This window comes from Cucurbita pepo, chromosome 3 (assembly GCF_057944985.1).
Source record: "Cucurbita pepo subsp. pepo isolate OVF chromosome 3, ASM5794498v1, whole genome shotgun sequence".
NCBI classification, from domain to species: Eukaryota; Viridiplantae; Streptophyta; class Magnoliopsida; order Cucurbitales; family Cucurbitaceae; genus Cucurbita; species Cucurbita pepo.
In genome coordinates, this window is record NC_141800.1 from 17,574,510 (window position 1) to 17,586,990 (window position 12,481).

At 34.8% G+C, this 12,481-nt stretch overlaps 1 protein-coding gene across 1 annotated transcript; it reads left to right on the forward strand.

Moving 5' to 3' along the window:
• The first annotated feature begins 7,946 nt into the window (after window positions 1-7,946).
• Window positions 7,947-11,856, forward strand: LOC111789901 (serine/threonine-protein kinase BSK2). Its single transcript, XM_023670616.2, has 10 exons — window positions 7,947-8,176; window positions 8,278-8,498; window positions 8,579-8,714; window positions 9,866-9,999; window positions 10,108-10,213; window positions 10,317-10,402; window positions 10,582-10,767; window positions 10,853-11,011; window positions 11,176-11,289; window positions 11,397-11,856. The coding sequence occupies exons 1-10, from the start codon at window positions 8,095-8,097 to the stop codon at window positions 11,646-11,648; spliced, it is 1,476 nt and encodes a 491-aa protein (XP_023526384.2). The 5' UTR covers window positions 7,947-8,094; the 3' UTR covers window positions 11,649-11,856.
• Window positions 11,857-12,481: the final 625 nt, after the last annotated feature.

A 12,481-nucleotide genomic window follows, 5' to 3' on the forward strand; every position in this document is an offset into this window, starting at 1 on the left:
TTCCAAAAATACCCCTTGATATAATCCAATATTACTTAAAACAAAACAATTAAAAAAAAAAAAAAACAAAAGTCTCACACGCCACGTAAGGGAAGTAGGAATATTCATTATAATCTCTATTTGGATCTAGAAGATTCTTTCAAAATTAAAATATCAAGCAACTAATCAATTAATATTTATTATTAATATTCATTTTTTAAGTAATTGGATGTATCTTATCATAACACCATCAAATATAAACAATTACTCCCAAAAGAAAAAAACATAGCACATTATCACTGTACAAGCACCTCGTCCCGATGCAGCGTACAAAAGAAACAATTTTTACTCGGTGCGGTACAAACTCGACCTGCTGTTACTTTTTCCGTGCGATTCGACTTATCATTTCTCAACCAGTCATATACGAGGAATTAGTTCGTTTAATATATGTGTGAGATCCCACATCGGTTGGAGAGAGAAATGAGTGTCAGCAATGACGCTGGGTCTCGAAGATGGGTAGAATGTGAGATTTCACGTCGATTAGAGAGGGGAATGAGTGCTAGCAAGGACGCTGAGTCTCGAAAGATGTGGACACTGGGAGGTGTGACAGCGAGAACGTTGAGCCCTAAAGGGAGGTGGATTGTGAGATCGCACATTGATTGGAGAGAGAAACAAGTGTCAACGAGAACGCTGAACCCTGAAGGTAGGTGGATTGTGGAGATCTCACATCGATTGGAGAGAGAAACGAGTGTCAACGAGAACGCTGGATCCTAAAGGTAGGTGGATTATGGAGATCCCACATCAATTTGAGAGAGAAACGAGTGTCAACGAGAACGCTGGATCCTAAAGATAGGTGGATTATGGAGATCCCACATCAATTTGAGAGAGAAACGAGTGTCAACGAGAATGCTGGACCCTGAAGGTAGGTGGATTATGGAGATCCCACATCGATTGAAGAGAGAAACGAGTGTCAACGAGAATGCTGGACCCTGAAGGTAGGTGGATTATGGAGATCCTACATCGATTGGAGAGAGAAACGAGTGTCAACGAGAACATTGGGCCCTGAACGTAGCTGGATTACGGAGATCCCATATCGGTTGAGGAGGAGAACGAATTATTCCTTATAAGAGTGAGGAAACCTCCCGACGCGTTTTAAAATTTTTAAAAGAAAGCCTGAAAGTAAAAACTAAAATATAACAATATCAGCTAGAAGTGGACATATTATTTAATTAACAAAAATAAAATATAAATAAATATATTATTTAAAGACCCTTAACAACTTGGGTGGAGAATACAAAAAATAAAAAATAAAAAATTAAGAAAAAAACAAATGCATAATTAAACCTAATCACAATAATTAAAACGAATTAAAGACCTCCAAGTCAATCTAATGTTACTTAAGATAATCCACAACCCAACAACATAATAAAATAATTAAATTTAATTACTCGAACTCAAATCAACTCAAATACGTTGATAATTAAATTAATTAAAAAAATAAACAGATTAGGTAAACCAGATTTTCATTTTTATATTTATTTCAAAATTTCATCTGCTTAAATAAACATAATTATTCAACGTTAATAATAACTTTTAATGGAATTTCTAGCTAATTTATTTTGTATTTTAAAATATTTATTTTATTTAATTGACTTCTTGGAATTGATACCTAATTTCTTGGATCGATAATATTATATACACGTCACACATTGCGTTATACCATACTACGCAGCCACATTTCATTCTAAGGCTCTAAATAATAATTTCATATTATATGAATATTACATGTTTTTTTTATATATTTTTTTATATTATATGATATGATATTTTTACGTGTATGGCTCTCATTCCATTGATTATCTCACCAAATCTCTTCAATTAATATATTAATTTATTTATAAAAATAACTTAATATTAGGTGTATAATAAAACAAATTTAATTTTTTTTCAAGAATATTGTTTGTTATATAATGATTAATACGACAATAAAATGGTTAAATATCACAATCGATCGCAAGCTTTCGAGTTTTTTTATCTTATATATATATACATACAAAAAAAAAAAATTGATATTATTATTAATAGCATGTTTAAAAAATACCTGCAAAATTTTAAAAAGTAACATTAATATTTTTTATTTTTCTTAAAAAAATAATTTTTTTATCGTTAATATATGGACAAAGTTATCTATCAACACTTCATATATTATCTACAAATGTTTTAATATTTTAAATAAACAAAGGTATTTTTGAAAATTTTAAAATAAATTTTAAGATATTTTCAAAATTTCTTAAATTTAGTTTTAATACATTTATTAAAAACTTTTTATTAAATATTAAACATTTACCTTTAAGAATAACAGTAAGATATTATTTTTATTAATTTAGTCTATTTTTTTTTTAAATGCTTATTAAAAATAATTATGGTCAACGAGGGACAGCAAACAATTGCCGAAAATACCCTTCTCTCTATAAACTATAAAGGTTAGAGAGAGAGAAAGTAGCAGGGGTTTTGCATGGGTATTTATGGTATAAAGGAAAGAAATCGTGGAGGTCGGCTGTGAGGTTCGTATGGGACAAATAAATCTTTATATTCTTAATAGTCATCCCATCATTATACTTGGATCTTAATATAGGTGGCGGCTATGAATGTATTAAATTTAATAATATATAAAATATAAAATAAATATAACTCACGATAATTAATATATATTATTTATTTAGACGTCCATCGTTCAAATCTTCGTAGAGAATAGTCGTTAGTTCTAGAAGTAGTATCGCACCCGAGCAACAAAATCACGAGCTACCATATTCATGACTAGCACAAGGCGTGAACGCAAGGGCATGAATGAGTAATTTACGTTGTTTGTAAAGTCCTATGTCGGCAATCATTTATGTCTCGATTACATTTCGATGCAGTCACCAAAATTAGTTGAATTAATAAAATTACATATAAAACAACGAAATATAATATTTTTTTTTTTTATAAAGTGACGTGTATATTATTTGTCTATTAAATTTTAAATACAAATTCAAATTTATGATCTCTAGATCACTAATATATATATCTCGATAAGTTGACGCTAAATTTTAATAGTCGAACCACATTATATAAAAAAAAAATTTGAAAAATCGTCGTTTTGTTATTTGTTCGGGTTGATTTAGTTATTTCCAGTAGAGACAATTTTAATTTATTTTATTTTTTTATAACGTCGAAGGACAAAGACATTTATAAAAAAAATGTCATTTCATATATATATATATATATATATATATATATATATATATATATATATATATATTTGTATGATGTGATATTTTCTGTGTTATATAAATTGACATGCCAACCATATGTCATGTAAGAAATCTTTGTAATGTGACATGTAAGATTAACATGAAATGATAACACAGTATTTGTAATGTGTATTCTTGCTTATCTATTTCGACTATTTATTTATTTATTTATTATTATTATTATTTTTAATTGAATCTCCACTCAATGACTTTAAAATACTTTGTTTTGGCAATTTTTATATTTTTTTCAAAAATATTTTAATTAATTAAATCAATTTTTATTAGTCAATTAAAAAAAAAAAATCTTTTGGATTACGTCCTAGTGATGGATTCAGAGCATGGGTTGAAACTATTTTTAAGATTATTACGAAGATCGATAATATTTGATGTTTATCAGAAATGTTAACCATTCGTTAATACTTAATATTTAAAATTTATCATATTTTAATTATTAATGTGTCACGTTTTATAAATAAATATATATTTTAAATAATTAAAAAAACATAAATAACCCGAAGATAACTTAATTCGAGCCATTTAAATTACCAACTAAATATCCTGATTATTATATATTTAATTTTGTATTGTATTTAATTTCTAAATATTTATTTTCACACCAACCAAACAAAACATACGATCCAAGTGGGTCAATAATAATAATAATAATAATATATTATTACTATTATTAATATTATTAATATTGTTAAAATAGTGCATAGGATTGATTGGATATGTGTCGCGACTTTGGGTCGATGAATCTAACCTTTTTTCTTTCCTGTCTTAAAAAGAAAAAAAGAAAAAGAAAAAAGAAAAGAAAAGAAAAGACAATGACAGAATAAAATAATATTATTTTAATAAAACTTTTCCACTTTCATTTAATTGCTTACTTAATCTGTTTCCACTTTCATTAAATTAACAATAATCATATTAATTAATAACACCCTTCCTTTTCATTTTCCGCATTTTTAATTAATATACTTTTTTTTTTAATTAATTACCCAAACAGTCCAAAATCCAAATTTTAAATTTTAAATTTGGATAAAAATCTCAGCTATTATTTATTGTAAAATGGCCAAATTGGCATATAAAATTGGGAGAATAATTATTTTTTAAAATTATAACAACTCTCGCGTATAAAATTATGCATTGTGATAAACACCCGCTCTATCATAAAGAGTCGAATGTTATCGACATTCAATAAAATAAATAATATTTATTATTTCCAACTGTTACACAACTTATCGAGACCCCAGATACATAGATCCAAAGAATATTCTTTATAAAATAAAATTAACGGGTGTCAGCTAAGTCGAACACAAATGTTAATTAATTATAAATATATAATTTAATAAACCTTTGTTTTTTTTTTTTTTTTTTTTTTTGAGTGAATTAAAAAATTAACACTAAGGTCGATCAATTAGCGCTCAAAACGTGGGTGCCACGTCTCTATTCGACAGTCCCAGTGGGCCATTACGTGGATTTCAACTAACGGTAATATTTTTTTAAAAAAATATTATTTTATTTTAGTTCAGGCATTTCATCGAACACATTGTAAGCACAGTTCTCAGAATAGTACAGAATCCAATTCCCTTTCTGCTCCTTCTCAACAATGGTGCGATCCACGTCAGCAAAGGTTGGCTTTAATGGCAGAGAGAGTGATGATGCTGTGGTCTGTGTCAGTGGGGTGTCGGCGTTCAACATCCCCGGCTGAAAACGACATCGTGCGGGCGGGCGGGCGGGCGAGCGGTGGCTGAAAAGGCATGCCTCGTATCGGTTGTATAGCAATTCAAGTCGGCTACGCCTTTGGGCGCCCACCAGGTGTTCGACGAAATGTCTCTTATAAGTAAACTAGGATATCTTTTGTTTGTTTTTGTGTGTACTTATCAGCTGAATTGCATCTTAAAATCGTGTGTTTTGATGGCTTGTTTTGTAGTGGAAGGGATATATTATTATAGTAGTAGTTCATCATTTAACTTTTTGACCCCAAAATTGAGTCAACAAAAAGGATTTGAGCTACGTTTTTCAAGCTGTATTCATGTTGCTTTTTCGTAAAAGCAACCAATTTTGGCAATTTTGGCAACTTGTTGGTGTGTTATGATTAGGATATTACCATATCACCAATTAGATTAGATTACCAGCTGGCTTCGACACTATGTCGTTGTCTCTTGGTCAAAGATATTATATATATCTTCCCTTGACGTCTCTCGATCAAAAATTTAAACTCGTTTCTTGTACTTTAGCTATACTCGTGATTATCTAAAGTCGTATGGATAGGTAAAATATTGATGTGTGTTGGTCCAGATTTGTATAAATTTAAGCGTATGGTTACAACTTGATGTTTAGAAAGTTGTTTGCGTGCGATACTCGGCTTCTGATGTGGGTAAGAGAAGCTGTGTTGTGGGCTCGTTACGATTGTCTTTATCTGTTTCAAATTGACTATTTTTAATTCCTTTTGTAAAGGGAATCTTCCGTTGTCTTCTTGTCTATTGATGAGTAGATTTGGTCACTTGTGGTGGCATGAATGTGTCTATCCTTTAAGGAGTCAACACGGGGAAAAATAGGTTGGAATTTTCCAAGTAGGGAATGTGTCGAAAAAATGTATGCACTTTATGGTCTTTTTGTTTCGTCTTTTTGAAAATTGTAACATAGAATTCACTTTTGAATATATACTGATATGGATGATATTATACGTCTTTCTGCTTATTGAGTTGTAGCTGGTTGGCAAAGGAGACTTAATTTTCGGTGGTTCATGCTCCGATCTCGAGAATACTTCAAATGACAGAAGATTTGTTCGTTTCTTATGTTTATAGTCCAAGTGGCCCGGATTTTGTTCGTTTCTTATGTTTCTAGCTTGATATTGTAAATAGAAGATTTTATTTTATATATATAGAAAATCACAAAAAAATTAGCCACCGGGATAGTTTAATCATCAGCTTTTAAATTTGTGTCTATTGTTGAACTTTAAATTTTGTGTTTGATAAATTTTTAAACTTTAGCTAACCTCATCAAAATCAGAGTATGGCATATCCGACGAGACGGCAAGACGCTTGGACAAGTAACGCGATGAACCGTACCTGTATCTCTATGCGCTATTATGTCTTATTATAGCGCTTTACAGAGGTGGAATCTTCGAGTTCTTCCTATTTGACCCGAAACCGATCAATCTAGCCATGAGCAGGTTGAAGAGAGCACTAACAGGCCTTGGAGGACCGAACCCACGTATGTGGTAAAATACGAGGATGACTTGTGACTAGGGGTGAAAGGCCAACCCTTTCGCGATACACACTTGGTAGTTGCCCGACCGTAGATCCAACTTCTCAAAGTATCTCGTGATTAATAGTTAGGTTACATTGTTGAGCAATGTTTAACGGTTTATTGACATTCAAAATTTTAAATTATATGATCTATAACATAACGAAGCAGTGATAGAGAGTTAACATAGTCAAGAAGTCCCTACTGGAATTAGGTCAAAAGGTAACGTAGATGGGTCGAGGTTGATTAGGGGTTTGAGCCCAAGGTTAAAGTTGGCTCGTGGACGAGGCGGACCCTAACTTTACGCTTGCAATCAGCTTGGGGACGACTTTAAAGGTTCAGTCTCGTTCCTTTCAGTCTTAAATGAAGGAAAACGTCGGAACTCTAAGTGTAACGACATATAAAGTTAGGTAGTTTGATATGTTGGATAATTAAAGTGGCTTTATTAAAATATCGAAAGTTAGTCATGTGTAATTATTGATAAGATTAGGTGCATTTAAGCAAATAATTTTTTTTACGTTGAAATAATTAATTTTCCAAGAATATCTGAAATTAGAAGCAACAAGTTCATACGATTGGGCTACGGCCCACGATGTCCTTTTTACGTGGACTAGTCTGAGCCCAAAAAAGCCGTTATTATTGGGCCTTCTGGCCCAAGTAAAACAAACGGTTAGTTGGCGCCTTGGAGGTTAGAACGTTATTTTCTAAAATATTTATAAGATTAAATTAATAAAAAATACTTATTATTTTAATAATACCCTTAAAATAAAAAATTCAAATGTTTTATTGTTATTAAAAAATAAATAAATTATTGAAATTTTTAAAAGTCTACGGATAATAGTTTTATTAATTTAACCCATTTAGTCTATTTGTAATTATTAGTTTTTATTAATTTAGCTTATTTATAATTATGACCAGTAATAGAGTAGTCACAATATACCAAACATGAATGACTTACATTGCTAGTGCCTTGAACAATGTTGATCTCATTCGAGTTTAGAAGTGACTTGATCGACTTGTCGGGACAATCCATTGCACACCAGGTACAACACATATAGGCACGGTCACAAAACTTGTGCGCCTTATCTCGTGCAAAAGGCAGACGTAACACCTTTGTCAAGGTACACAGCTTAACCTAAAGCTCTTCCTACACTCACTCGAACATTAATCTGAGCTCCCGAGCATACGTGGCTGAGCAAGGTTTTGAGCTAGGTACAAGAGATAGCTTGCTCGAGCTCTCCAAAGGTATCATTTGAAAAGTTGATGATTTTATAAAAAATTGGTTTCGTCCTCCCCCATTTCATTGTTTCTCTCTCTCTCTCTCTCTCTCATCACGTGACTCTCTCTCTCTCATCACGTGACTCTCTTACAAGTCACACTCCCCCAAGTCCACCCCTTTTAATGCTCTTTTTTTCCCTCTTCCCAAAACTTCCTCTTCTTTTTGACTTTGCCGCCCCCCATTTCCTCCCCTGGATCTCAATCTACTTTCTACTTCATTTTCACTGAATCTTCTTCACTAACTCATTCATTTTCTTTTTCCATTTCTATTTCTCTATGTAAGCTTTCAATCATGGGCTGTTTTCAGTCCAAAACCATTCATCTTCCTTCCCCAGACGACGACCTTCCCCCACCACAGTCCAAACCAGATCCAGGTATGTTTCTTGTTCATAATACCTTTTAAAATCTCATGATTTCTGAGTTTTTTTTTGGTTTTTTGAGGTCTGGATTCTGAAATTTTTGTGGATTTTTGAAGCTAATGGTGAAGAACTGGAAGTAGGGGAAGTCCCTGCATTCAAGAATTTTGAGCTAGTGGAGCTTCGAGCTGCCACTAATGGCTTCAGCTCAGAGTTGATTGTTTCTGAAAGTGGAGAGAAAGCTCCCAATGTTGTTTATAGAGGGAAGCTTCGAAATAATCGTTTGGTTGCCATTAAACGCTTCTCCAAGCAGTCATGGCCTGATCCCCAACAATTTGTGGTAATCTCTGTGTTTAAGCTACATTCGTTCCATTTTGGATTGATGTTTTGTTTGTTAATTGCATGTGATTTTGATCATAGACTGAAGCTTCTGGTGTTGGTAAACTGAGGTTTAAGAGATTGGTTAATTTAATTGGATGCTGTGCTGAGGGGGATGAGAGGCTGTTGGTGGCAGAGTACATGCCTAATGACACTCTTTCAAAGCATCTGTTCCATTGTATGGTTTGGTCTTTACTTCATTAACTCTTTGTTTCTTGAGAATATGTTTACTTCATTTCAAGTGTTTTGTGTACTCAAAATGGAAGATTCTGATATCGTCGAGTAGTTTCGTTCGTTGTCTGCGTTTATTTACGATAGCTAAGGTGCCTGGATTGTACATTACATGAACTCCATGAGCTGTTGAGTGTATAGTGAGCTGGTGAGATATGTCATATATCAGGTAGGATTGTAGAGCTTTGTGGGAAAGAATGTAGGTAAGAAGAAATGGGTCGGTTCTCTCTCTCTCTCTCTCGAGGATTGCTGCAATCTATCTATGAACATATGAATAAACCCGAATAAGATAGTTTGGACGGGCGTTTTATTTCTATTTCCATTGAGGTGACCAAGAGCATTGTTGATTGACATGACCCACCACTAGCAGATATTCTCCGTTTTGGCCCGTTATGTATTTTTGTTAGCCTTATGGTTTTAAAACGCGTCTAGTAGGGAGAGGTTTTCACACCCTTGTAAGAATGCTTTATTCTCCTCTCCAATCGATGTGGGATCTCACAATCTACCTCCCTTGGGGCCAGCGTCCTTGCTGGCACACTGTCCAGTGTCTGGCTCTGAAACCATTTGTAACAGACCAAACCCACCACTAGCAAATATTGTCTGTTTTGGCCCGTTACATATCGCCGTCAGCCTCATGGTTTTAAAACGCGTCTACTAGAGAGAGGTTTCCACACCCTTATAAGAAATGCTTCGTTCCCCTCTCCAACCAATGTGGGATCTCACAATCCACCCCTGTTGGAGGCCCAACATCCTCAGGCATACTACTCCGTGTCTAGCTCTAATACCATTTGTAATAGCCCAAACCTACCACTAGCAGATATTGTCCGCTTTGGCCTGTTTCTTATAAGAAATGCTTCGTTCCCCTCTCCAACCAATTTGGGATCTCACAAAAAGCCTGCTACTGGTCTTAGATCAAAGTTCATACCCTAATGGTTTACCCCGCATCAGTGACAGTTGGAGGTTTGATTATAAACCCGCCCTGTCTTTACCTACCCACCGCCCTTGTCTTAACATTCCTGTTCAGTTGAACTTAAGGATTTTTCATTATCTCAGCATGAAGATGTTCCAGTTTTTGAATGATTTTCCATTACAATGCAGGGGAGAAACAACCATTTCCTTGGGAGATGCGTGTTAGAGTTGCATATTACATAGCACAAGCACTCGATCATTGTAGCACAGAAAACCGAAAAATATATCATGATCTAAACACGTACAGAGTTCTCTTCGATGAGGTAGACATTCAAAGGCGATCATTGTTCGTTTAGTTTTAGCTTTTTCAGATTACGAATGTCGGTCTGCCATGGATTATCATTCATCAACTATAACATTCTTTATTGCAGGATGGCAATCCTCGGCTATCCAGTTTTGGTCTGATGAAGAACAGTCGGGACGGAAAAAGCTACAGTACCAATTTAGCTTACACTCCACCGGAGTTTCTACGAACAGGTATATCACTAGAACATCTGAGCTTCTCACCGAGTTCTAAAACGCCCAGGAAAGGCGTGCAAAGCGGCTCTTTAGCTTAGATGCTCGATTTTGTTTCTTTCAGGCAGGGTCATACCAGAGAGTGTGATCTACAGCTATGGAACCATTTTGCTCGACCTTTTAAGCGGGAAGCACATTCCTCCGAGCCATGTACGATAACTTTTGCCTCCGAGCCATGTATATTGAGTGAAACCGTCACTACTTGCCCCTTCTAGTGAATGATAACCGATCCATTGCTTCTCGAGCATAAGAATCTCATTCGAAATATGTTTTATAGAGCGATTTTCGATCCCTTTTATATTGCTTGATCACCTTTGTTATAATCACAGGCATTAGATTTGCTAAGAGGGAAGAATTTGTTACTGTTAATGGATTCATCCTTGGAAGGACAATATGGGGATGATGATGCTACTCAGTTGATTGATCTTGCTTCCAAATGTCTACAATACGAGGCAAGAGACCGTCCCGATGTAAAGTTCGTTCTTTCAGCGGTGGCTCCTCTGCAAAAGCAGGAGGTAAACTTGTAAATGTCGTTATGTTATGTAACTCGAAAGTTCTTTTATTTGCGCTCACGGGTTTTTCTTAAAGTCGATATCATAGGTTGCATCGCTCGTACTAATGGGTTTGACAAAAGCACCCGTGGTGTTGCCAACTATGCTTTCGGTACTCGGAAAAGCTTGTGTACGGATGGATCTTACTGCTGTACACGATATATTACTTAAAGTCGGATACAAGGACGAGGAGGGCGTGGAGAATGAAGTACGTTATTACTACATTTATTATTACTTTTGCCTCTAATTTACGTTATGCTCGTTGTCCGCTTGCCCATCGTAAGGCTAATCCCGAGATGCTAAGAGACGACGGGTACTTCTAAACACCTCATGCCCTTATGTTAGTGAATGCTTGCTTTGTTCAATTTACAGCTTTCATTCCAAGAGTGGACTCAGCAAGTGCAAGACATGTTGAACACGAAAAAGTTTGGTGATATTGCATTTAGGGACAAGGATTATAAAAACGCCATAGAGAACTACTCGAAGGTTCGTTCTTCTCTCTCGACTTCATAGATTGTGTAGCACGGTTAGTTCTCGAAGCTGTCGCATTTCATTGTCTATAGTTAACATTATGATCATCTTTGAAACTGCAGCTAGTATCAATGATGTCGGTTCCTTCTGGTACCGTCTTTGTGAGACGAGCGCTCTCCTACTTGATGGTTGGTCAACCCGAGCTCGCATTGAGAGACGCCATGCAGGCTCAGGTATGCTTGCCTGAGTGGCCGACTGCGTTCTATATGCAGGCTCTTGCACTCTCGAAACTAGGAATGGAATCGGACGCACAGGACATGCTCAACGACGGAGCATCGTTCGAAACGAAGAAGCAGAACATATGGCGTAGTTAAACGGGAAAGATCCCGAGAAGCCGAGTTCGTGGTTAACTCCTGATGTTTTAGTTGGAGATATGTATAAAAGCATCCATCATAGAGAGGAGCTTCTTGTGTTCTTGTGTTGTTTGGGGTTTGAACTTAAAAAATTTCTTATGCTTACCTGCAAATTGTTATTGTATGTATCTATTGGAAGATATAATGAATGAAAATGAAGTTTTTGCAATTTTGCCCCTAAAAAGGTTAAAATATCATTTTGGTCCCTATATTTTGTGTTTTGTTTCATTTTAGCATCTATACTAATTTACATTTTTGTCCCTGCAGTTTTAATAAATTTTAGTTTAGTCTTTGAAAATTATTTTTTTTTTGTTTAATAAATTCACAATTTTTTCCATTCCAGTTCAACGAGCCTAATTCTAATTGTTTTGTTCCGAAGCAAACCACGGGGTGGTTCGTCCTATTCAGATATTCATGACCAAGAAACACTGGATTCTCTTTTCGGGTGGGCCCTGAAAGCAGGAAGGCTGGAATGTCAACAAACGTCTATTATTGAATTCACCCAACCCGATAGTACCCCATTTTTTGAACGTCTAGTGCCAAAGTCACTGAATGGGTAAGTCGCCAATCCCTAAAACGGACTATGTAATGTGCTTTATCTGCTGGGTTATGGGTAAGTCGCCAATCCCTAAAATGGACTATGTAATGTACTTTATCTGCTGGGTTATGGGTAAGTCGCCAATCCCTAAAATGGACTGTGTAATGTACTTTATCTGCTGGGTTACGGGTGGGCATTTTACCAGACACAAAATTGAAAAGGTAATTTAGTCACAAAATTTAAATTTATATCTAAT